The sequence below is a fragment of the Andrographis paniculata genome, unplaced genomic scaffold (genome assembly GCF_009805555.1).
Source record: "Andrographis paniculata isolate CXL003 unplaced genomic scaffold, ASM980555v1 Contig25END, whole genome shotgun sequence".
Lineage (NCBI taxonomy): Eukaryota > Viridiplantae > Streptophyta > Magnoliopsida > Lamiales > Acanthaceae > Andrographis > Andrographis paniculata.
Window position 1 is genome coordinate 189,685 of NW_026137546.1, and position 21,812 is coordinate 211,496.

A 21,812-nucleotide genomic window follows, 5' to 3' on the forward strand; every position below is an offset into this window, starting at 1 on the left:
GATTATCTCAATCTGTCATATATATATATCTTATTATTTTATTTGGAAATAAAAGCAATTAAAAAAGCACACACAAAACACCTTAGTTTTTTACTTTATTGCCCTCTCTTGCTACGCCGACTCTTTCTCGTAGATTTCCCTTTTTGTTAATTTTAATGTTAGGAAGAAGCCTGCTCGAAGAAACCTGTTCAAGGATCGTATCTTTCTGCAACAAAAATTCATTGAAAGATGGGCTGTACATCCACAGCCCGGCAATCAAATTGGGGATCAAACACAACCTCGTGGTCACCAACAATCTGCTCTCCCTCTACGCCAAATGCAGTGGAGTCGGATACGCACGCTACCTGTTCGACGAAATGTCGCACAGAGATGTCGTGTCTTGGACCAGTGTTATGTCTGCTTATGTCAAGAATGGGAGCCACACGGAAGCCCTCAGTTTCTTCGACTCGATGAAGATATCTGGAACAATCCCCAACGAATTCACTTTCTCAAATGTGCTAAGATCATGTTCAGCTCTGGGGGATCTTGTTCATGCCACTGGAGTTCATGGAAGTATAATAAAGCAAGGCTTTGAATCCAATCCCATTCTTTGTAGCACACTGATTGAATTGTATTCCAAATGTGGTTTGCTTCAAGAAGCAGTTAGAGTATTTGCTGCCCTGGACAATGGGGACACAGTTTCTTGGACAGCAATGGTTTCTTCACTTGTCGAGGCCGGGGATCACGATGGGGCGTTACGGTTGTTCAATCGCATGATCGAAGAAAAGGTGTTTCCGAATGAGTATACCTTTGTGAAGCTTTTAGGCGCTTGTAGGTCCTCCGATCATGCTAGATTAGTTCACAGTCAGTCGATCATTTGGGGTGCTCGTTTGAATCTTGTCCTCAAGACGGCTCTTGTGTCTGCCTACGCAAAGCTTCGAAAGATGGACGATGCTGTTATGGTTGCAAAACAGACACCAGAAGAAGATCAGCAGTTATGGACGGCTGTGATAACTGGTTTCGCGCACAGCTTGAACTTCTGCGAGGCTGTCACTGCATTTAGGCAGATGATGGGAAGAAATGTCACTCCGAACAATTATAGCTATGCCGCAATCCTGAATGTCTGTGCGTCACCACGAGCTCTGCAATTGGGAAGACAGGTACACGCACAGGTGGTCGTGACCGGGTTAGAGATCGATGTTTCTTTGGGTAACGCTCTTTTAGATCTTTATGTTAAGTGTTCTATTGGTGTCGAAGATGTTGTCCGAGTGTTTAACCAGATAACTCTACCAAATGTTGCATCTTGGAGCACGTTGATTGTGGGTATGGCTGCACGTGATCTCAAAGACAGGTGTTTTCGAGCTTTTCTTGCAATGCGCCGTTCTGGGCAGCAGCCGAATTCTTTTACACTCGTGAGTGTTCTTCAAGCTTGCGGCAAAGAGGAAACGAGGAAGATCCATGGCTTCATCGTCAAAACTAACTCGGACAGTGATGCCAAAGTTGGAAATGCTCTTGTCGAGGCTTATACCGGATCACAGCTGGTGGATTGCGCGATGAGATTCGCTGATGGAATGAATAACAAAAGCATTGTAACTTATACAGTTCTGGCGTCGAAGCTGAATCAGACAGGCCGTCATAGGCTAACTCTCGATACCATCAAGTACGTGCACGACAACAGTTTCTTGATGGATGGTTTCATGTTATCCACCTTCTTATCGGCGTGTGCTAACCAATGTGCCATGCAAATTGGGAGACAGATCCATTGTTGTTCCATCTCGTCCGGCTTCGGCAGACAGACCTCAGTTCTGAACAGCTTGATCGACTTCTATGGCAACTGCAAGAGTATCGAAGATGCCTTGAAAGCTTTCAGTGAAATTTCTGACCCGGACATCATTTCATGGAATACTTTGATGCATAGCTACGTGCTCACCGGACAAACATCCTCGGCGCTCTCAACCTTGGAGGACATGAGGTTGGCAGGAGTTAGGCCCGATTCTGTAACAATGTCGACAGTGATGCTCGCCTGCAGTCAAGACGGGTTAGTAGACATGGGAATCGAATATTTTCAATCTATAAGAGAAGTGTATGGCGTAAAGCCTAAGATAAATCATTATAACTTAGTGGTTGATCTTCTCGGCAAAGCTGGGAGAGTAGAAGAGGCTGTAAGCTTTCTGCAAACCATGCCTATCAGCCCCAATGCAACGACATACAAAAGGTTGCTCCTCGCCTGCAAATTGCACGGTCATGTGCTTCTCGGAGAAGAAATGGCAAGACAAGGCCTTAAACTAGACCCTTCTGATTCTGAATTCGATGCTATTTTAGCAACCATTTACGACAATGCGAGCCGCTTTGATTTAGGAGATAGCGTCCGCAGTCGAATGACTGTAGTCCTGTAGAAATTGACTCAACTGGCAATACAGTTCAGCATCACAGCAAATCATATAGTCATACTTCACAAATCTAAACGGCGCAAAACATGCAAGATTTTCATAGCTTATTCGCATCATGATGGCATAACATAGATGAGTCTCCACAGGAGAAAGTGATGGCTCAAGGTTATTAACTAAATATGGAGCTTTTGTCAGGGTGATGAGAATGTGATACATAAGGCAAAACAACATTAAAGTTCAGAGAACATGCAAGAAATCTGATTCTGAAAGCAGACAGATTTAGATTCCAACATATGAATTCTTGCCAAACCAACAGTTGTTTGAATCAAACTACTATGGTTGTGCTTCACCTGATGCAACTTCAGGATCTTTTTGGGAGGCAGAAATAGCATCCTTTAAAGTGTTGGTCTCAACAGCCTCCATCGTCTTGTAGAACTCTTCAGGAAGGGGACCAGGTCGGTGCAGGGGGACGTGCTTGGGCACCGGGGCATTGTTCTCAATGACTTCACACTCATAGTCATCAGGAATACCCCACGGCTTCCATTCTGCGCCGAGATTGGCAAATCAATTAAATCATTAAAACTAGATATAGAGGCCAGTCTCACATCCACAAAAGCATTAAGGACAATGTCACAAGATGATAAACTTGGGAGAAAAAACAACTAACATAGTAGAACTGCAAACAAGAACTACCCTTTCCCCTATTCAGACTTATTTCACCAAAGATGTTGCCAAAACTGACTTTTGAAACCCCAGAAAAATCTCATAAAAACAGAAGCCACCGACCGCATTATGTGCACATCATCTGTTTATAGCAAAGCCACCAAGACATAAGGTTTTAGCATATCTTCCATAAAATCTGGAGTTTTTCCATACAATAATACCCCCACCCTATTTTATCTGTTCAGTCAGATTAAAAGGAAAGTAAATGGTTTTCCAAAACACCTAAAGCTTCAAGCAAGCATGAAAGAGCAGGATATCAAGTGTTATTGCACCATGCTTCTCATTTTTATATTAGTGAAGAATAACGCTAAAGCTAAAGCTAAAGCTGCTTGTGAAACCAAGAAAAACTAAACCATTTGATACTATGTTCATCGTCTATTGTTCAAATCTTTGTCGTTACCATTCAGAAGGTACATTGAAAAAAAAGAGGCTGAAATTAATCTTACCTACAATGAAGATGTGATCGAATTTGGTTTGGAAAATTGTTTCTTCCTTCTCAATTTTCATGGAAGTATTTCAGAATTCTAAGTCTAGCCCTAACTCAACGATCAGACAAATAATTTCAAAACCGAGAAACATCACCGTACTGGAGGAGGAAAAAAATGTTGCAGAATACAGTAAGGTTAAAAATGAAACAGGGAAAGAAAAATTCAAAGCAGTCACCGTTCATGAAACCGATGAGCTTGAGCTCATCCTCGGCCTCCTCGATCAGCTCCTCTACCTGTCCACATCCGACTCTTTTCTCGATGGCTTCCCAATCCTCCTCCTCCTGGCAAACCTGCAACCGGTGACGAGTGAAGCTCTCAACAGCCTTGCGGTATCCTTCGTCCTCCGGCACCGACTTGATCTCATCTAGGGTTTTGCTGTAGAGGCCGATAAGAACTTCTCGGGCGTTGGGGACAACTTCGAGGCCTACAATCCCCGTCGTTTCCTTGATTTTCGCCATCATCATCAGCGGCCGCGCCACCCGTCGAAGAAACATCTTTCCGATTTGATCTGTCTCCCCTCCCCTCTCCTCTCCTCCGTTGTCTTCCTTCGCCAAATTATAACTACCCGACCCGACTATACCCCCGTCTGCCTGTCACTAACTCTTCTCGCTCGACCATCACAAATGGGCCCATTTATCTGCCTACAGCCCAGCCCAATCATCTCTAAGCAAGCTCAAACAGAAAAATTAATTATAAAGATGACATTAAAGCTACATTTTAATATTCGGATTTTAAAACTAAGCCCAGAACGCAGAACGTTAAAAGAAAGACTTCATTGAATTCACTGCAACAATAACATTCACAGTACCCTCGAGACACCATTCAGCACACGCACCGAAATCATCTCAGATCAAACCAAAACAAAAAGAAAAAAAAAATAATAATAAAGAAAGACACCATAGCACATTAGCAGCAGACACTCAGCCTTCCATCCAATCCTTTCCTACATTAATTAATAACTTGTATCATTTCCCTTAATCAACCTCCTCCATTTTGCTTTCCTCATTGCCTTCCTCTTCCAGTGCCGGCATCTCAGCATCCTCCACACCTTCCTCCTCGTCAATTCCCAACCCCAGCTTCAGCATCCTGTGAATCCTAGCAGCAAAAGTGTTTGGATCATCCAAACTAAATCCAGACGTCAGCAAAGCAGTCTCGAACAGCAGCAACACTAGATCCTTAACAGACTTGTCATTCTTGTCAGCCTCAGCCCTCTTCCGGAGCTCCTCCATGATCCCATTGTCGGGATTAATCTCCATCGTTTTCTTGCTAGACATGTACGAGCTCATGGTGCTGTCCCTCAGCGCCTGGGCCTTCATTATCCTCTCCATGTTGGCTGTCCAGCCATACTCTCCTGTCACCAAACAGCACGGCGAGTCAACAATTCTGTCGGATACAACCACCTTCTCCACTTTGTCACCGAGGATGTCCTTGATCACCTTGCAGAGGCTCTCGAACGACTTCTTTTTCTCCTCCCTTTGCTTCTTTTCTTCCTCCGTCTCGTCGTCTAACTTGAGTCCCTCCTTGGTGGCAGATACGAGCTTCTTGCCATCATATTCCTTCAATTGACCTACTGCATATTCGTCGATGGCATCGACCATGTAGAGCACCTCGTAGCCTCTCTTCTTAAGGCGCTCAAGGAATGGTGAATTCTCTACAGCCTTCTTGCTCTCTCCGGTGATGTAGTAAATGTCCTTCTGTCCCTCTTTCATCCTTGTAACGTAGTCTTTCAGGCTTGTCAACTCATCGCCACTCTTGGTTGAGTGATACCTAAGTAAGTCAGCTAATTTGGATCTGTTCTGGCTGTCTTCATGGATGCCCAACTTGAGGTTCTTCGAGAAGGCCTCGTAGAATTTGTTGTAATCTTCTTTGTTCTCGGCAATTTCATTGAACAGTTCGATGCATTTCTTCACCAGATTCTTTCTGATGACCTTTAGGATCTTGTTCTGCTGCAACATCTCACGGGAGATGTTGAGGGGAAGATCATCTGAATCAACAACACCTTTGACAAATCCGAGGTACTCAGGGATGAGTTCCTCGCAGTTATCCATGATGAAGACCCTCCTGACGTAGAGTTTGATGTTGTTCATTTTCTTGCGGGTGTCAAAGAGATCAAATGGAGCTCTTTTGGGGACGAAGATGATTGCCTTGAATTCGAGCTGCCCCTCAACTGAGAAGTGCTTGACAGCAAGATGTTCTTCCCAGTCGTTTGTTAAGCTTTTGTAGAAAGAGGCGTACTCCTCTTTTGTGATCTCCTCTGGCTTGCGCAACCAAATGGGCTTCTGCTTGTTGATTAACTGCCATTCATGGGAGACTTCCTTAATCTTCTTTTTCTTGCCTTTCTCCTTCTCCTTGTCCTCGTCTACTTCTTCCACCTCTCCCTCATCTTCCTTCTTCGGTTCATCATCTTCATCGTCACTTATTTCTTTCTCAGTTGTTTTCTCAGTCCAGAGATAAATCGGATAACTGATGAATTCAGAGTGCTTTTTCACGAGATCCTTGATTCTCCGCTCCTCTAGATATTCCAGCTGTGCACATTAATCAAGCAAAGTATCAACACCATCATCATCAAACTAAGGCATATCCCAAAAAGGGCAAGTGGATAAATGAGAGCAAACCACAACTGATGTAATCATACCACATGACATTCTGCATATTTCTCGCGCATCATTGATTATATTTAGTATGACATTTACCTGATCTTCTTTCAAGAAGAGGGTGATCTTGGTTCCTCGGCCAAGTTGTTCCCCCTCCGTATCCCTCGTCACAGTGAAGGAACCACCAGCTTGTGATTCCCAGATGTACTGCTCGTCGTCATTGTGCTTCGTGGTCACAATCACCTTCTCTGCCACAAGGTAGGCAGAGTAGAATCCCACGCCAAACTGTCCAATCATGCTAACATCGGCTCCAGCCTGCAATGCCTCCATGAATTCCTTTGTACCAGACCTCGCAATCGTACCCAAGTTGTTCACCAGATCTGCCAGATTTTAGGAATTCGCAGGTAAGCTACAGTTACCAAGCGCGATCATTTTTCACTTGTTCAAACACACGTAATAGCAAAAGAGAACGCAAAACGTAAGCCAAAAGGTATGAACCGAGACCATTTCTCATTTCGTCAAACACAAGATAATAGAAGATGAGAACAGAAATTAATCACAATCGCACTTGGAATTCGTAATGAAGTATAAAAGGTAATAAAATTTAGAAAAAAAAAAAAAAAAAAACCCTCAACAACGTAACAATACCTGCTTTAGTCATTCCAACACCACTGTCGATAATGGAGAGCGTCTTGTTAACCTTATCAGGAACAAGGCGAATAAAGAGTTCCGGCTGAGCGTCGAGCTTGCTCTTATCAGTCAAGCTTTCAAATCGGATCTTGTCCAAGGCATCGGACGCATTGCTGATCAACTCCCGAAGGAAGATCTCCTTGTTGCTATAGAAAGTGTTGATGATAAGGCTCAAAAGCTGGTTGATCTCCGCCTGGAAAGCGAATGTCTCCGCATCGGGTGTCTGCACTTCCGCCATTGAATCAAAACACAGTTCTCACAGAAACTGGGAGCGCGACGAGATTATCGATTGATAGAGCGAATACTTCGATAGAACACTGCTAATTATCACGGTGTGGGGGGAAGATGGAGAAGCCCTTATTTATACGAGAGAGATGAAAATGTTCTAGGAGGTTCTAGCGCAGTCGTGTCGTTCGGGCCGTTGGAAGAGTGGAGAACTTGGCGGGGAGATTCTGGAGCCTTCTCTAAAGCTCTCGATTCTACTTCCACCAAAACACGTTTTTCCATTTCAAATGAAACCGTGTTTCAGAAAAACTCACAACCTTATAACCACGTTTTCTCCCTTATAAACACGATTTTCCTTTAAACTGAAATCAGAATAGGATAGCTCACAACCATCTTAAACAAAAGATCATGTAGTTCTGGGTAAAAGAATCAATAACAACTATTTGCAATTTGTTTTTTAACACTGGTGAACAAATTCACAAACGAACAACACTATCTTTAGAACATTAAGCAATAATCACAAGAAATAAATAGCCAGAGGTCTTACGAAGACGATCCTTCAGAGTTCATGGATATTGCCGGGGAAATGTCCAGTCACAAGTCAAAGTGTGGATGTGCATTTGCACGGTTTTGTTGTTGTTTATCCGTTGTTCCGACTTTGTCCTGATTTTTGAGTTCTGAACTACTAGAAGGCTTGGCGCCATTTGCAATGAGATTCTTGAACCACGACGCTTGGAACCGTGGGCTTCCCTTGACCGAGTTTCCGGTAGATTCTGGAGAAACAGCAGAATTCTTTGATGCAAGTCCGGCTACAAACTGGTAGGCCACCTTGCTCGCTGATACAATTTCGGTTTTAGCTTGTCTCAGCTGCGACAACAGAGTAACGGGTTAGACAATGCATACATTGTTCGATTCAAAGTGAAGAGTTGACAAAACAGCAATTCCAAAAGGGCTCCACTGGATTCAATTCACACAAACATATACATACATACATGTTGATATAAAAGTGAAATGTAATCAAAATGCATAAACTTCCAAAAAAGGGCCAAAAGTAATCACAAAAGAAAATGGACTCTTACTCGGTGGGCAGTGTTCTCTGCAATCTCCACAGCTGTGTCGCCAGCGTGTGCAAACCTGTTAACCCAACCTGTTACAAAGGTGCGAGTTGACGGTCACAGAAAATCGGTGAAGTGGCAAGGAAGGGAGTCGCCTTGTGATCAAGATGTTTCTAAGTCGCAAGCATAGCAGTGTAACCATAGCAGATGATAGAGATATAATGCAAATTGAGGCCTTTGAAGTGTTCCAGTCTAACAAGGTAATTATGAACTGATTATATTGTCGTTTTGGCTCTGATTATCGGAGATATTTATCACAGAAAAAAATAATTCTACAGAACAGAATACATAAATGTGAACAATAACTCTTCCATAGCGAAAAAATGGAAACAAAATAAAGATCGAAGTGCATAGAAAATATATATCAGACATGCTAAAGAACAGACAAGATAGAGATAGGTTATTGCAATTACCAGGAAGCTTTTGCACGCCAAGTCTTTCACAGAATTTGTTACAGAAATGGTTGCAATTTTTCGATAGCAAATCATACGAGTGCCCAGGCCACTCTTGACTAAGCTCCCGCAGAATCTGATTAACCTTGTAGATAGACAAGGCTGTAGTCCCCATTTTAATGGTTTCACGGTAAGTGTACATTGGATTCTTCGTAGATGGACAGCTGAATACTCCAGTGCCATGTTCACAGTACCCAAACGACCATTCCTCTTCTCCATAAACCTGCTCCAAAAGTTTCAATGCCACTCGAAATAAGAAAACCCTCAGCTGTATGCTAACCAACAATGGTGAAGTGATAGACAATAACACAGTGAAGTCGATCGACCAATCAATGATTAAATAATGAAAGTACAGTAAAATAATATACAGAGAAAAGCTTAGAATGATCACATCAGAGACCTTCATATACAATTCCCAAAGTGCATTTCAATTCCAGTAATCAAAGAAACTTACGGCAAACCAAATGGGTAGAGCTAAACCCTAGATCTACGAAAAACAAAAACATAGAACAAAATACCATGCGAATTACTGTGTATGGTAAACGAACTGCATAATGGCATTTTATGGATAAACTAAGCGAAAAAAATATGGGGGGATGAGGAAGGAACCTGAACGGCGCTGTGGAAGATACCGCCAAGACCAATTCCATCTTTGAGGAGCTTGTTGATCTGCATAATCGTGTTGTTAGTCTTTTCACTGTCGCTATTCGTCACGTCGTATACATAGAGGATCACCTCGGCCATCCCTTTCTCCTAAATTCTACCTGAAATCCGCCCTTTCTTCTTCCTCCTCAGCCAACAAAATACAAGAAACCTCTGCGACCGCGTATAAAAACAATTGGAGACCAGATTTTGATTTGAATTTTTGAAGGAAGAGGAACACTTCTACAGCAGGTAGCTATAGTTCAAAATGGAGAATATATCACCAATACAGAACGCAATCCTTACAAGCCATGTAAGGTCAGAACTCAGAACTATGTTCATGAACCCCAAAATTGTTGGCCGTGTTCAGCCGTGTTTTGGTACAGAAAATGAATCCAAAGAAATTTAGATGAAAATGAATTGACTTTTTTAATTTGGTAATACAACATTTGTGAAGTATAATATAGAAATATGATGAAATAGTACTACAATTCTAGTATTTGGTGTTATTTTTCTATTTTGTCATTCTTCCTATTTAATTTTAACTAATATTTTTAGAATCTTTAATATATTGCATAAATATTATTAATTTTATAGGAGTATTACACAATATTAATAAAAATATTTTTATTTTTTTTTATAAATTAATATTTCTTTTGTTTCAAAACTATAGTCTTGTTGTATTGGACACGAGATTTAAAGAATATTGATATTATATTGACAAGGGATAAAATATGGGTAAAAGACTTTTTTTTATTTATTTTTTGTGAGTGTATTAGTAAAAAGCAGTGGCAATTGTGTAATAATAATGAAATAAGACTATTGTCTTGTAACGGACAAAAATAGTAAATAAAACTATTGTATTGGAGAAGTATAATAATATTATTAAAAAATTAGATGAAAAAACAAATGTTATTTTTCTTATAAAAAGAAAGAAGTATTCTTTTCCTATATCGATTTATTAGTTTGCTTTTTAAATTTTTAAAAATATTAGTGTTATCATAGCTGTGAGATATAATAAGAGTAAAATTAAAAAGACTAAAAAATTTGGTGTAGTGTTTTAGTATTTAGTACTCCATCCGTCTCAAATACTATACAACATTTGTATTTGGCACAAAAATTTAGGTGGGAGTATTAAGTACGATAATTTGAAATAATTTGGATATTAAGTGATGTCATTGGAGAGATAAATAATTATTTGTCTTTTTATTTGAGTGATGTGATGGAATAAAGTAAATTGTATATGAATATTATTAATTATTTTTAAATTTGGAAATGTTTCAGTGAATTTGAAACAAACAAAAAAAATGAAATGTTACAAGGAGTTTAAGTTGAAGGAAGTATTATGTTGAGATAAAATAAAGATAAAAAGATTAAACTAATAAAAACTAGAATATGTAAATTGAAATTGTAGTTGTAATTTTAGATATATAATATCGGTTATTAAAAATAAAAATAAATATTCCCTCCATCTCATAAAGAAGTATCCATTTGTTTTTTATACGTAATTTTAGAAATATTAGTATTATATTTGAATATAATAGGAATAAAGTAGAAAGTAAAATAACCTGTGTGATATAAAGGTAATGACATTTGTGTAATATACTGTAAGTTGTAAGAGTATTTGTAATGTTAGGTAGATAGTACAATTAATAAAAAAGAAAATGGATACTTTGTTATGTTATGGGACGGACTAAAATGAAAAAATGAATATTCTGTTATGTACGGGAGAAGTATTTTGTTACAAGATCGACCAAAATAGAAAAAGTGATAATTTATTAGTGAGCAGACCGACCAAAATAGAAAAAGTGATAATTTATTAGTGGGCGGATGAAAGTATTATTATATAAGGGAATCAATAATGTAATACATAAAATAATTTATCTAAATTATGAATTGTGAGAGGGATTAGGTGGCAAAAATATGAGTTAGTGACGTCCTTATATGTTGAGGGTTGCGGCACACTGATGTATTCAATTAATCTGTCTTCATCACCAGGATCCGTACAGGTCGTTTCGTCCGGGTTCACGTCTATGTTATCTTTTTTCTTTTAGATGATAACAATTTCGAAATTTATTATCATGAATGTCGTAATCAATTATGAAATCAAAAAATAGAATATGTCATGTAGTATTTCACAACAGTGGAAAGCTTCCTGTAATAAAATTAAACAACTAATGCACAATCATGTATGACAGTATGCAATTGTCTATTTGTAGTAATGTCTACCTAAAATTAAAAACATACGTTGAAAAGCTTGTCTACTAGCCTTTGATTTCGCGCTTCTTTCCCACTCTACTGTAGCTTTGCAATAAGTTTTTGAAATCCCTCGCCATAAACACACCCTAACTATTTTTAAAAGATTAAATATTTTATGTAATAATTTATACATACTTAAATATTTATTATAAAAATATACATTGCAATAAACAATGTAAAAATATATAATGAACAATCGAATAAATATGATTGGGCCGTGGCCCGATATAGGCCCAACGTAGATTAAACCCAACGGACATGCCTCGCCTTCATCCCAAGTCAAGTCAAAAGGTGACTCGGTCTTCCAGTTTGGTGCACTGCTGGCTTCGCTCTCTTGAACTGAAGCCACGGTTATGAAGCTTTTGGTTGATGAAGTCTTTGTTTGATTTTTGAGCCTGCTGCTGTACCGGTAACGATTGTATCCATGGATGAAAGAGAAGACTTCCAGTCAATTATGCCATTTTTGCCGCTGTTTCTCCGATCCTCCTCCCTCTTTTGGCAGCCAGCGGTGGCGGAATTCCTCAAATGCCTTGCCAAGGGTCCTCTTCACAGCAAAGTTAATTCAGGTGAATCATTTGCGGCCGCCATATCTGATATGCGCAAGGAATTTCGATTGTCTCCTCTCCATCCCTCGGCTTCGCTTGGCTTCTCCCGATTCTTTGACTCAGTGAGTTGTTTAGAACCACTTTGTTTGTGCATCGGCGATGGATTACCAGTTTTGATCATGTTTCTTTCGTTCATCTCAGTTAATGAAAGCGGATGCATCTGAAAGGTGGTTTGCAGACGTGGTTCCGGGTCTTGCGGATTTACTGTTGAAGTTGCCAGTTCTGTTAGAGAACCACTATAGGAATGGGAGCATCTGCAACGGAAAAGAGACTGGTCTTAGATTGCTGGAATCACAACAATCGGGTATTGTGGTTATGAGTCAGGTAAATGTTATGGTGTGTATATATTTGCTTTGCTGAAATGATTGGGTAGATCTTTGTGCTACAGATGAGTTTCATTAGCTAGATTTCAAGACTAAATATGGATTCTTAGAATGTTGCAACTGATGGCTCCCAGCATTTTAATTACGTGTTTTGGGATGTTTGTAGTATTTTAGGTTGGTTTGGATTTGGATTTATTGGAGTGAAAATTAGTGGATGTATGTAATATTTTGTATAGAATCTAACTGTTGAAAATGATCTTGGGGGTAGGATTATATATATATATATATATATATATGAATGTAGATTGCATGGTGCGAATCATGGCTCACAAAACCTCTATTTTGTGTTCAGTGGTGTAAGTTCCGGAAAATTTCTGGGAGTGACAAAGCAAGCAATACAATTATGGAAGTCATATATTTGCTCAAAGAATCTTTCTTACATGATTTGATCGCTAGATCTTTTATTGATGCAGCACATCTTTTCTACTTGAAAACAGTATATCTAACTATTTGAATTTTATTCCATATTTCAGGAGTTGATTGCTGCTCTCCTAGCTTGTGCCTTTTTTTGCCTTTACCCAACCAGAAATAGAGGCAGCCAACACCTTCAACCTATCAACTTTGATCATTTATTTCTGTAAGTTTTCCATGTTTTTCTTTTCATGTTGGCTTTCTCTTTGTTAACACCTTTGATTGCACTGTCATCTTTGCATTTTTCTCTCATATGAAACTCAGATTGTTAGTAGTTATTTTCATGCAGTAGAGCTTGGTGATATACATTTACTAGTGTATAATTGCTCTATGATACTTGAATTTGAAAGAAAGGAGAGAATGATACTTTGTTCACTAGCTGCTTTTCTTGATCTTTAACTTGGTAGTTGGATCTTATATCATGTTATTACTGATCTGAGAATTCATATTTTACTTCTTGGGCTTGAGCAAAATGTTATTGCTTGTGCATTTGAGTGGTTTGAATGTACATATTTAATTTACTATCTCATTATATTCTGTCATGCAAAAGAATTACGTCAAATGGAGTGAATGAATTGCTTTTCTTCCCCCTTTGTTTCACTTGCAAACCCCCAGGCCCCAGCACTCTTCCCTCATACCAGAAAAAAAACTACAAATGAACTTATTGTACACACTACACGGGAGGCAACTATTACTTGTGATCTTCCTCCAACAGAAGGCTCTTCTTTTATACCTGACAATTGGTATCCTTGGAATTTTCTATATGCACCTGCTTAAGTTTGAATAGCAATGAGGAAGCTGTATGTACTTGTTATCAGTAATTACTAATATGCTATCAATAGGCACTTCTGTTATACAAATTGAAGTTTTCATTTAGTTTCTCTTTCCATATTGTAAAAAGTTGTGGTTTTCTGAGGCTGGAGGGCTGGTTCATATCTACTTCTCTGTTTTCAGGAGTCTGTATGAACATGACAAAGTGCATCAAGAACATAAAATAAAGTGCATTCTCCATTATTTTGAAAGGATATGTTCAGATATGCCTACGGGGAATGTATCGTTTGAGCGAAAAGTTCTTCCTTTTAAGAACTGCCAATCTAACATTGTTTACCCAGGAACTGATTTCTGGTCCAACTCTACTAAATCTCTTTGCCAGTTGGAGGTAATGAATTTTTTACCTGGAGTATAGCATATATGTGATTTGATGATTTTTGGGGGAATCAGTTAATACCCTAGTTTTCTGCATAGTCAGCTTTCTCCCGTTCTCTCATCAGTAATTCTGAACAACATGATTCGCTTTGAACTTGCTTTCTTTAAACGATAACTTTGTATCTAACTTAACAGCGGCATTTGAGCTTTTATTGAAAAAGAGTAAGGGCAAAATATCTTATATATTGTCAAACAATTTGGAATGCAATAGCTTCTGCAATTTCCCAGGTCAAGGATGGCCTTATTATTATTGTACTTATTTCTTTTATTTCTACGCGTATGTAGGTTCATAATTCCGGGTTAATTGAAGATCACTGCAGTGAGGCTCTTGAGGTAGATTTTGCGAATAAATACCTAGGAGGTGGTGCCCTTGGCCAAGGCTGTGTACAAGAGGAGATTCGTTTCATGATCAATCCAGAATTAATTATTGGTATACTCTTTTCTCCTGCAATGGAAGATAATGAAGCTATTGAAGTTGTTGGTGCAGAAAGATTCTCAAATTACTCTGGCTATGCTGCTTCATTCCGCTTTTGTGGGGATTATGTGGACGAAAAGAGTTTTGACACAATGGGAAGACGTAAGACAAGAATAGTTGCAATTGATGCACTTATTCATCCAGGAAAGAGACAATACAAATCCGAATGCCTCCTCCGTGAAAGCAATAAGGCATTTTGTGGCTTTTTCAACCAACAGAAGGCGAATCTACTTATGAAAGGTGAGGACTTTGGACCTAAGCATGACATGATCATTGAAGAAGGTCCTTCCACGTCCGGTCATAATATTTTGACAGAAGATCTATCAGATTCCATCCAAGGATACAAAAGAACAACAAGCTGTGATACAGTGGAAAAGAAGGGGAATAAGGTGGATCAGTATTCCATCTATGAAGATGATGGGATTGGTGTGGCAACTGGAAATTGGGGCTGTGGTGCATTTGGGGGAGATCCTGAAGTTAAAGTTGTAATCCAGTGGCTGGCTGCTTCTCAAGCACTAAGACCTTTTATGTTATACTACACCTTTGGTTTGAGTTCATTGCAGAAGCTTGAAGAGGTAGCGCAGTGGATTCTATCACAGGGATGGACTGTTGGTGAACTTTGGAATATTTTGGTGGAGTATTCAACTCAGAGATTCAAAGGAGAAACCACACTAGGACTTTTTAATTGGCTTCTTCCCTCCTTATATGCGGACGACCCAATTTTGGGCGCACCTAGTTTGAGGTCTAAGATTCTCTCTTTTTTCTGCAGATAATTCCATTCTAAGTTAGAAAGCTGCTCATTAGTCATCGCAGTGCATTACAGATGTTGGATATGCGGCTTTAAGGCTCCCTGTAATGATGTTCACACAATTAACCAGATTGCAATCATGTAGTAACTTGTAGGATAGTACTTCGCAATAGTTTTGTAACTTCTCATTTTGCATTAATATATACAATTCCATGATCCGTTAAATTATGGGGGTGGTGGAATAATCCTTTGGGAAGGCTCCCAGTGATGCTTCTTGTATGTAGTCATCTGTACAGTAACTGTAAGAGCTCATCAGCTAATATTTGACAGGTGACTCCTTATATCCTTGACCTCTCTCTCCTGCAGGTTCTTCTAATTTAGGAAAAAGAAAAACAACTTAATTAAGAATAGATGTCTGAAACTTATCATATCTGTCTCTCTTGGGTTGGGAGGATGCGAATCTGCTTGACATACTGAATGAAAATAATGTTAATGATGATGATACTTTCTGAACTCAATGATATCTATTTAATTATCATCATTTCAAAGGGAGATGCCTTGGTATGAAATTTAAATTTGTTGATACAACTTGTGGTGGTGACTCATTTAACAGTACAATACTTTCTTTTATGCCTAAGATGTAAATATTTGCTTGGTAACACTTTATTTTAGGCCTAAGATGTAAATATTCGCTCGGTAACTTCTCCATGCCAATGTTGTAATTTGCTCATCCATATCCTTACGAATTTTACATATGTTTCTTATTTTAAAGCTGTATGTGACCTTTATGTTTACTTGTTGCATCACGACTTCTCCTTATTTCTAGACAAACTAATGCTGGCAGGATGAAAGGTAGTTGAGCGGGGCTCTTTCCCTAGAAACTGCTCATCGTGCTCTCAACAGGACAATGAATGCCGCAGCAATCCTTGCTCTGTACACGAAAGTGAGTACAACAAGTTATGTAGTGTCCTGCTTCAGCTGAACACAGAGGTTAGCCCTTTCTTGGTCGTAGCAATTCTATCAAAGTTGTTGTAGATAATTATCAATAAGCATCACTCTAGTAGATAATTTTCACTTCATGCATCCCATAGACAAAATATAAACATGCTGCTACTTGATGTAATACAGCTAGTCTGATGTTATTTTGAATCTTATGTAAAATGTAACATATCGCCTTTTTGACCCTCGCAATTAAGGCCACGAGCGATGACTCTGGGGATTATTGCGGTGAATTCATAATGAACTTTTTTCAACAGGGCTAGATGTAGCCAGCATTATGGATTCAGATTCCTCTGTAGATACTGATCCCAATGAATTATCTTGAAAAGCCTTGCATAGGGAAACTGTTATCTGCAATAATGGTCATCAAATTCTTCTGCAGGTCTGCTCATTTCTTGTCCCAGAAAGTTCAAACATAACTGAATTGGTACCATTACTTGGAGCCTTTATTACGACTGAGGCATTTCTTCAGAGGTTAGCTGAATGTTAAAATGATCTGAATCCAAATTCAAGAGCTTCTGTCAATCACATGGCATTTGCTGCTGCAGCAACACATAAAAACTTGGTGATTTGCCATTCTTGCATGTGTTTGCTCCTCCTCCTTTCGAAGCTGTCAATAAATTTTATGCATTTTGATTCATTACTTAAGTTCTGTGTTGAAGCATCTCATTCTGGATATCTCTGCCCTCTTTCTGCGAAATTCATTTGACATTTGAATTTTTCTTTCATCTAATACACTTCTCTCACCTAAACCTGTTCAGGAATACAAGTTGGAGCAAGAATGATTCTCTCTCTCTCTCTCTCTCTCTCTCCCACTCTCTCTCTCTCTCTCTCTCTCTCTCTCTCTCTCTCTCTCTCTCACACACACACACACACACACACACACCTCCTCTGGAGTATAATTAATTTGTGGGCAGTCAAGGGGACTGTTTCTTGGATCTGATTCCTTCATTAATATGGTTGACCCCTCTCATTGTTTTTTGATTTGTGCACTTCCATTCTCCACAGGTAAAGAGAAATGGCCACTTCACTTCACTTCACTTGGCTATTGCACATTAAGAAGACTTTTCATCATCATTAATGTTTGAACTATGGATGAGAGAATGACAGATATGCCCTCATCACTCTCACTCCTCTGGTGGTGGTATTAAGACAAGACACTAACTGAGAAATGATGTTGACACTCATTTGTTTGCAAGCTCAGTGATGCCCTTGTGCATGTCGCTTGTTTCCACTACATGACTCATTTTATTCCACACTTTCAAAAATCTCCAATCTTTGTATATATATATATATATATATTATTATATATACTCTACATGAGTGCACTTAAAAGGGATGTAGTATGTTCTTCTTTTCCAGTTTCCCATTTTTAGTTAAAGGAACTCTTCACATGCATGAAAGCAATTTACATTATTAGACATATATAGACAAGAAAAGTTGAAAAAAATAGTATGTTAAATAGCCCTTTATGCCTTTTATACCAAGATTTAATTTTTATTGGAATTTGGCCGTGCTCACCTTTCAATAATATGGGAATCATATTCATATGATTCTCCAATTTCTACATACTTTTTGGTGAAGTTATCAAATCAGAAGTTCCTTTTCTATTGTTGAGGTCACATGAATATGTTGGTGTTTTTTGTACTTCTTTTTTATTTAAAAGAAAATCTTAGATTTATTTGAAAAGATTTGAGTCAAAAAATTAAAGGCTTAAACAGAAGACTGGCATAATTATAAAGATAAGGGTCTACATATAAGGTTCCCCTACAAACAGAAGGACTGTAATGCAATTTTGCAGTTGTTTTAACTCTGGCACTGTAGATTCTCCACGTGGATGATTCCACAGAACCAACTCGGCACGTGGGAGACCCCACGTGACTTTGTAGGGTTCTTCTATCTCCGTCACCCCGCCGCCCGGACGGCGACCATCGCCGCCGTCTCACGGACTAAGGAATCCATGATTTCACCTTCGATCTCACGCACTAATCCCTCCCATTCCACTTCAGATTGCCCAGGCAGTTGCGATTCACTCAAATCTTTGCCGATAAGAGAATCGATATCCTCAAGCACCTGACAATTAGCCGCCGGGTAACCCTCAATTTTGTTGCACAATTCATCAATTAATGTGTAGTTGTCTGAGACTGGAGAAATCCTCGGCCGTATATCCAAACGAAGACGTAAAATATCAGCCAAAAGCTCATCTACTAGCTGGAAAATTAGCTTTCTGTTGCACCGGTGGCTTAAGGTCGCGGAGCCTGAGGGATGGAAGAGTTCGAGATAGTGAAAGATTGAGGGATCGAGAGGATGTGTAGAGGTGTGCCACGCCCCCGAATTCAACGGTGTGGCATTGCCGCCGATTCCCGATCGAGTTAAGATCCACTGGATGTAATATCGGTACTCCTCCGCCGCGGCGGACGCATTGGTGGGGCAACGGCTAGTTTTCCCTGGTTCGACGGCGGCGAATATTTTCTTACTTTGCAGGTGCACTTGCTTGTACGAATGGCTCGTTTTGCTAGAAACCTGTGCCTGGAAAATAAATAAATTAAAATTATAACTATATATCACAGAGAGTGAAATTTAAAACAGGAAAGTGACAGGAAATGACAGTAACGATTTTTTTCTTTTTGGATTTTCTATCTGTTCATCAATGAAATTATATTTTCTATTTCTATTTCTTGCATGCTCACTTTGAAGGGAAAATTTTGCCATTTCTGCACTGCAAAACCTAAAGTGTAGTTTTCTGAAGCTTTTAGGAGTAAAGCAGATGATTGAAGAAGATCTAATATCTTTTGACCAGAAAAGTAAATATAGTCTTGAGCGTAGTAATTCATTCATCTTTGTAAGGTTAAAGTGACAGCAGGAACTAAGATCAGAATTCATGGGTAATTTCATAAGTTTAGGAGAAATGAATAATCAATGAAAATGCACCTAGATGATGACAATATGGGATCAAATATGAGAAGTAAATAAAGAAAACTAAGGGTTGATGATATTGATATATACCTGTTTTTGAGGTAATTTTGTGGCTGGAGGAGAAGGGTGTTTCTTGACAGGGAGAAGGATTGGCGCATTTGTAGTGACAAGTTCATTTGACAATGGAGATTTCTTGGATTTCTTGTCTTTGAAGCATGCCTTATTTGCTGCTGCTGAATGAACATATGGCTCTTCTTTCTTTTTCCTGATGGCATGATCATGTGTTGGATGGCGAATTTTTCGTAGACTCCAACTGGAATCTCCATTCTCAGTTTTCTTGATATCCCTTTCCTGCTTGCGCTGTTGCATTGTTACTTGCAAGTTCTGATTTGATGAATTTGAACTTCTTGGTGACTGATAGTTGTCCGAAGATGTGGAGATTCTTGGCTTCTTGTTGCCTGAGCTTGTTGCATGTTTGTTCCTGTTGGTGTCGAAAAGCCGGAGCTTCGGTGAAAATGACAATGTTGCCCATTGCTTGGCACCAGGGCTAGGGCTGTTTTCATCTCCCAAATCCCTGGAATTTGTCTTGGCAGGTTTGAGCCTGGGAATAAGATTTTCATCCCTTCTGATGTCCTTATATTTTTCGGGGTTTACATTGGTGATGTCAAGGCCAACTCTTCTACTCACACTTTGTTTTATCTGCTTGACAATTTGCTTCGCGTAATGCCCTGGACTTCTGTTCTCATCCTGAACCTGGCGCCGGAGTCTCCCTGGTGCCCTGATTCTACCTGGTAGTTTGAATTCTTCCTTTATGTTCTCTCTGTTAATTTGGAGTGACAGCCTGTGGTATTCTGAGTCAGATCTTCTGGCTGATGACATCCTTGGTGTTTCAGGCAATGATCTGATGCCAACGCCGACGTCATCTGCGGAAAATGTGGTTCTTGATCTAACCTGGAGAAGATTTCTGTCCTTTCTCAGGGATTTCATGCTGGGCCCGGAGTTGGAAGAGGATAGCGATGGAGAAGTGCATTCTGGGAGTAAATCCAGGCCCATCAACCTTGCTACCAGATTCGGGGTCTTCGTCCCTGGTGAGGTGATCACACTGCTGCTGCAATCCTCTGTTCTTGAATTTGAATTTGAAACTCTTGTTTTGATTCGGAAGCCATCCTGTTGCATAATCCCAGACGTGTTTAGCAAGAAAAATATGAGTAATTAGGACACAACTTAATAATATCAAATCACCACTACACTACACTACACTACTTACAGGGAAATTCAAATTTTCGTGGTCCTCCATGGAAGTATCTGCCTTTTTTGATTTCTTTAATTCCATGGAGTTTCCTGGTGCCTCCACCCCTGCATTGCAAGAACACAATAGTATAATGATTACAACAGAATAAACCCCCAAATTATTCTGTGTGATATATACAGATAGAGATACAGGTATAGATACAGATATAGAGAGATGACCTGTTGATGCATTGGCAGGTGGTCGAAGGAAAGGGTCAGCATCAGGGAGGTGGAAATGGGAGGAATGGTGGTGGTTCAAATTCAATGGAACCTGGAAATCGAAGAGCTGGAAAACAGAGCACATGCAGCCTGTTGAAGTGTCTTCAAGAGGTTCTTTCCTGGTGGAGGGCCTCGCCACTCCTCCGCCACCCTGGCGGCCGCCGCCGGCCAAGTACAGCCAGTCTCTGCCTCCCATGGTATGGAGGTCACTGATTCACTCAAGCAAGCAAACTGAGCCTGATTCTTGTAATGGTTATGGAGGGGAGCGATAAATTCGGATCCAGGCAAGACCCTCTTTCTCTCTCTTCACTTTTTTCTTTCTTCTCTCTCTTAGAGCAATGTCTGTCAGTTGCTGTCCATCGTCATCTCTCCCTGAATTTTAAATCCGAGGTAGTTTTATATATATATTTTGGGGGATCAGTGTTATTTATTTATATATATTCTGCCGCTGCTGATCTCATCTTCTTCCATGTTTACTGTCTCCTTTTGAAATATCAATATATAGATATATATATATATATTACAGTTACTTATTACTTTTTACCCAAGTTTGATTTTTTATTACTCCATTGTTTGTTGCATGCTATGAATGCAAGTAAGATTGATTACATGAAATATGGAATTGTTTTGGAGGGACCACGAAATTGGTGTTTGGCAAGGGAAGGATAGAGTGAATAAATAAATAAACAAAAGTACTGGCCCTGAATTACATGACAAGGACCACTCACTCCTCGACCTCGACCTCGACCTCTACCTCTACGCATACGATATACATAGAGACGACAATCCCATCAATTATGCTTTCATATGGGCCAAATCTTACGGTCAGGATTTGGTGATAGGGTCCAAATCTCACGGTCCTCTGTCAGTCCCATCCGTCACAACTCTTCTTGCTTTGATCATTGTTGTTGTTATAGTTGTAGTAGTATTAGCACTAGTGTGAGGTGACTCAGATCAGGCTATTCTTCTCTTCTCTTTTCAATTCAATTTAAATTTCATTATT

General features: G+C 39.5%; 7 protein-coding genes across 15 annotated transcripts; 3 read left to right on the plus strand and 4 right to left on the minus strand.

Annotated features, from left to right (window-relative positions):
* The first annotated feature begins 11 nt into the window (after positions 1 to 11).
* LOC127245837 (pentatricopeptide repeat-containing protein At5g52850, chloroplastic) lies at positions 12 to 2,444 on the plus strand. Of its 2 annotated transcripts, XM_051266917.1 has the most exons (2): positions 12 to 2,007; positions 2,101 to 2,444. In XM_051266917.1, exons 1-2 carry the CDS (start codon positions 156 to 158, stop codon positions 2,373 to 2,375), a joined length of 2,127 nt encoding a protein of 708 aa, XP_051122874.1. In that variant the 5' UTR covers positions 12 to 155; the 3' UTR covers positions 2,376 to 2,444. The 2 variants fall into 2 exon arrangements, with proteins under 2 accessions (XP_051122874.1, XP_051122873.1); XM_051266916.1 differs by having other exon boundaries at positions 12 to 2,444.
* On the minus strand, positions 2,441 to 4,147 carry LOC127245842 (probable NADH dehydrogenase [ubiquinone] 1 alpha subcomplex subunit 5, mitochondrial). Its single transcript, XM_051266925.1, has 2 exons — positions 3,756 to 4,147; positions 2,441 to 2,914 (listed from the first exon to the last, which is right to left on the minus strand). Exons 1-2 carry the CDS (start codon positions 4,072 to 4,074, stop codon positions 2,703 to 2,705), a joined length of 531 nt encoding a protein of 176 aa, XP_051122882.1. The 5' UTR covers positions 4,075 to 4,147; the 3' UTR covers positions 2,441 to 2,702.
* Positions 4,148 to 4,333: 186 nt separating this feature from the next.
* Positions 4,334 to 7,235, minus strand: LOC127245838 (heat shock protein 83). Of its 2 annotated transcripts, XM_051266920.1 has the most exons (4): positions 6,823 to 7,235; positions 6,274 to 6,554; positions 5,017 to 6,105; positions 4,754 to 4,931 (listed from the first exon to the last, which is right to left on the minus strand). In XM_051266920.1, exons 1-4 carry the CDS (start codon positions 7,100 to 7,102, stop codon positions 4,896 to 4,898), a joined length of 1,686 nt encoding a protein of 561 aa, XP_051122877.1. In that variant the 5' UTR covers positions 7,103 to 7,235; the 3' UTR covers positions 4,754 to 4,895. The 2 variants fall into 2 exon arrangements, with proteins under 2 accessions (XP_051122875.1, XP_051122877.1); XM_051266918.1 differs by having other exon boundaries at positions 4,334 to 6,105.
* A 100-nt stretch (positions 7,236 to 7,335) lies between these two features.
* LOC127245841 (deSI-like protein At4g17486) lies at positions 7,336 to 9,707 on the minus strand. Of its 2 annotated transcripts, XM_051266924.1 has the most exons (5): positions 9,266 to 9,707; positions 8,618 to 8,879; positions 8,169 to 8,236; positions 7,637 to 7,956; positions 7,336 to 7,451 (listed from the first exon to the last, which is right to left on the minus strand). In XM_051266924.1, exons 1-4 carry the CDS (start codon positions 9,398 to 9,400, stop codon positions 7,684 to 7,686), a joined length of 738 nt encoding a protein of 245 aa, XP_051122881.1. In that variant the 5' UTR covers positions 9,401 to 9,707; the 3' UTR covers positions 7,336 to 7,451; positions 7,637 to 7,683. The 2 variants fall into 2 exon arrangements, with proteins under 2 accessions (XP_051122881.1, XP_051122880.1); XM_051266923.1 differs by lacking the exon at positions 7,336 to 7,451 and having other exon boundaries at positions 7,464 to 7,956.
* Positions 9,708 to 11,874: 2,167 nt separating this feature from the next.
* Positions 11,875 to 17,744, plus strand: LOC127245918 (poly(ADP-ribose) glycohydrolase 1-like). 2 transcript variants are annotated; one of them, XM_051267074.1, is made up of 7 exons: positions 11,875 to 12,224; positions 12,304 to 12,486; positions 13,019 to 13,122; positions 13,911 to 14,115; positions 14,448 to 15,379; positions 16,230 to 16,375; positions 16,767 to 17,744. In XM_051267074.1, exons 1-6 carry the CDS (start codon positions 11,982 to 11,984, stop codon positions 16,243 to 16,245), a joined length of 1,683 nt encoding a protein of 560 aa, XP_051123031.1. In that variant the 5' UTR covers positions 11,875 to 11,981; the 3' UTR covers positions 16,246 to 16,375; positions 16,767 to 17,744. The 2 variants fall into 2 exon arrangements, with proteins under 2 accessions (XP_051123031.1, XP_051123030.1); XM_051267073.1 differs by lacking the exons at positions 16,230 to 16,375; positions 16,767 to 17,744 and having other exon boundaries at positions 14,448 to 15,610.
* Positions 17,745 to 18,289: 545 nt separating this feature from the next.
* Positions 18,290 to 19,715, minus strand: LOC127245768 (uncharacterized). The gene is made up of 2 exons (XM_051266796.1): positions 19,391 to 19,715; positions 18,290 to 18,913 (listed from the first exon to the last, which is right to left on the minus strand). Exons 1-2 carry the CDS (start codon positions 19,667 to 19,669, stop codon positions 18,290 to 18,292), a joined length of 903 nt encoding a protein of 300 aa, XP_051122753.1. The 5' UTR covers positions 19,670 to 19,715.
* LOC127245769 (uncharacterized) lies at positions 18,736 to 21,267 on the plus strand. Of its 5 annotated transcripts, none has more exons than XR_007837483.1 (4): positions 18,736 to 18,868; positions 19,722 to 20,091; positions 20,194 to 20,393; positions 20,789 to 21,267. XR_007837483.1 is itself a non-coding variant. In XM_051266797.1 (4 exons), exons 3-4 carry the CDS (start codon positions 20,205 to 20,207, stop codon positions 21,079 to 21,081), a joined length of 477 nt encoding a protein of 158 aa, XP_051122754.1. In that variant the 5' UTR covers positions 18,736 to 18,868; positions 19,722 to 20,091; positions 20,194 to 20,204; the 3' UTR covers positions 21,082 to 21,267. The 5 variants fall into 5 exon arrangements, 3 of the variants coding, with proteins under 3 accessions (XP_051122754.1, XP_051122755.1, XP_051122756.1); XR_007837482.1 differs by having other exon boundaries at positions 20,279 to 20,393; XM_051266797.1 differs by having other exon boundaries at positions 20,194 to 20,388.
* The last annotated feature ends 545 nt before the right edge of the window (positions 21,268 to 21,812 follow it).

Bases quoted from the DNA above. Each gene is read 5' to 3' on its own strand.
- LOC127245837 (XM_051266916.1), top strand. From the start codon at position 156: ATGTTAGGAAGAAGCCTGCTCGAAGAAACCTGTTCAAGGATCGTATCT.
- LOC127245842 (XM_051266925.1), bottom strand. From the start codon at position 4,074: ATGTTTCTTCGACGGGTGGCGCGGCCGCTGATGATGATGGCGAAAATC. The intron at 2,915-3,755 runs GTGACTGCTTTG...ATCTCGGCGCAG, and splicing joins GCTCATCGGTTTCATGAACG to AATGGAAGCCGTGGGGTATT.
- LOC127245838 (XM_051266918.1), bottom strand. From the start codon at position 7,102: ATGGCGGAAGTGCAGACACCCGATGCGGAGACATTCGCTTTCCAGGCG. The intron at 6,555-6,822 runs GTATTGTTACGT...AAAATCTGGCAG, and splicing joins TGTTGGAATGACTAAAGCAG to ATCTGGTGAACAACTTGGGT. The intron at 6,106-6,273 runs GTAAATGTCATA...TAATGTGCACAG, and splicing joins TCTTCTTGAAAGAAGATCAG to CTGGAATATCTAGAGGAGCG.
- LOC127245841 (XM_051266924.1), bottom strand. From the start codon at position 9,400: ATGGCCGAGGTGATCCTCTATGTATACGACGTGACGAATAGCGACAGT. The intron at 8,880-9,265 runs GTTCCTTCCTCA...CTTTTGGAGCAG, and splicing joins TCTTCCACAGCGCCGTTCAG to GTTTATGGAGAAGAGGAATG. The intron at 8,237-8,617 runs GTAATTGCAATA...CCTTTGTAACAG, and splicing joins TGGCGTGCAAAAGCTTCCTG to GTTGGGTTAACAGGTTTGCA.
- LOC127245918 (XM_051267073.1), top strand. From the start codon at position 11,982: ATGGATGAAAGAGAAGACTTCCAGTCAATTATGCCATTTTTGCCGCTG. The intron at 12,225-12,303 runs GTGAGTTGTTTA...CGTTCATCTCAG, and splicing joins TCTCCCGATTCTTTGACTCA to TTAATGAAAGCGGATGCATC. The intron at 14,116-14,447 runs GTAATGAATTTT...ACGCGTATGTAG, and splicing joins AATCTCTTTGCCAGTTGGAG to GTTCATAATTCCGGGTTAAT.
- LOC127245768 (XM_051266796.1), bottom strand. From the start codon at position 19,669: ATGCAACAGCGCAAGCAGGAAAGGGATATCAAGAAAACTGAGAATGGA. The intron at 18,914-19,390 runs GTATATATCAAT...TTTATTTTCCAG, and splicing joins CAAAATTACCTCAAAAACAG to GCACAGGTTTCTAGCAAAAC.
- LOC127245769 (XM_051266797.1), top strand. From the start codon at position 20,205: ATGCCAACGCCGACGTCATCTGCGGAAAATGTGGTTCTTGATCTAACC. The intron at 20,389-20,788 runs GTGAGGTGATCA...ATGCATTGGCAG, and splicing joins ATTCGGGGTCTTCGTCCCTG to GTGGTCGAAGGAAAGGGTCA.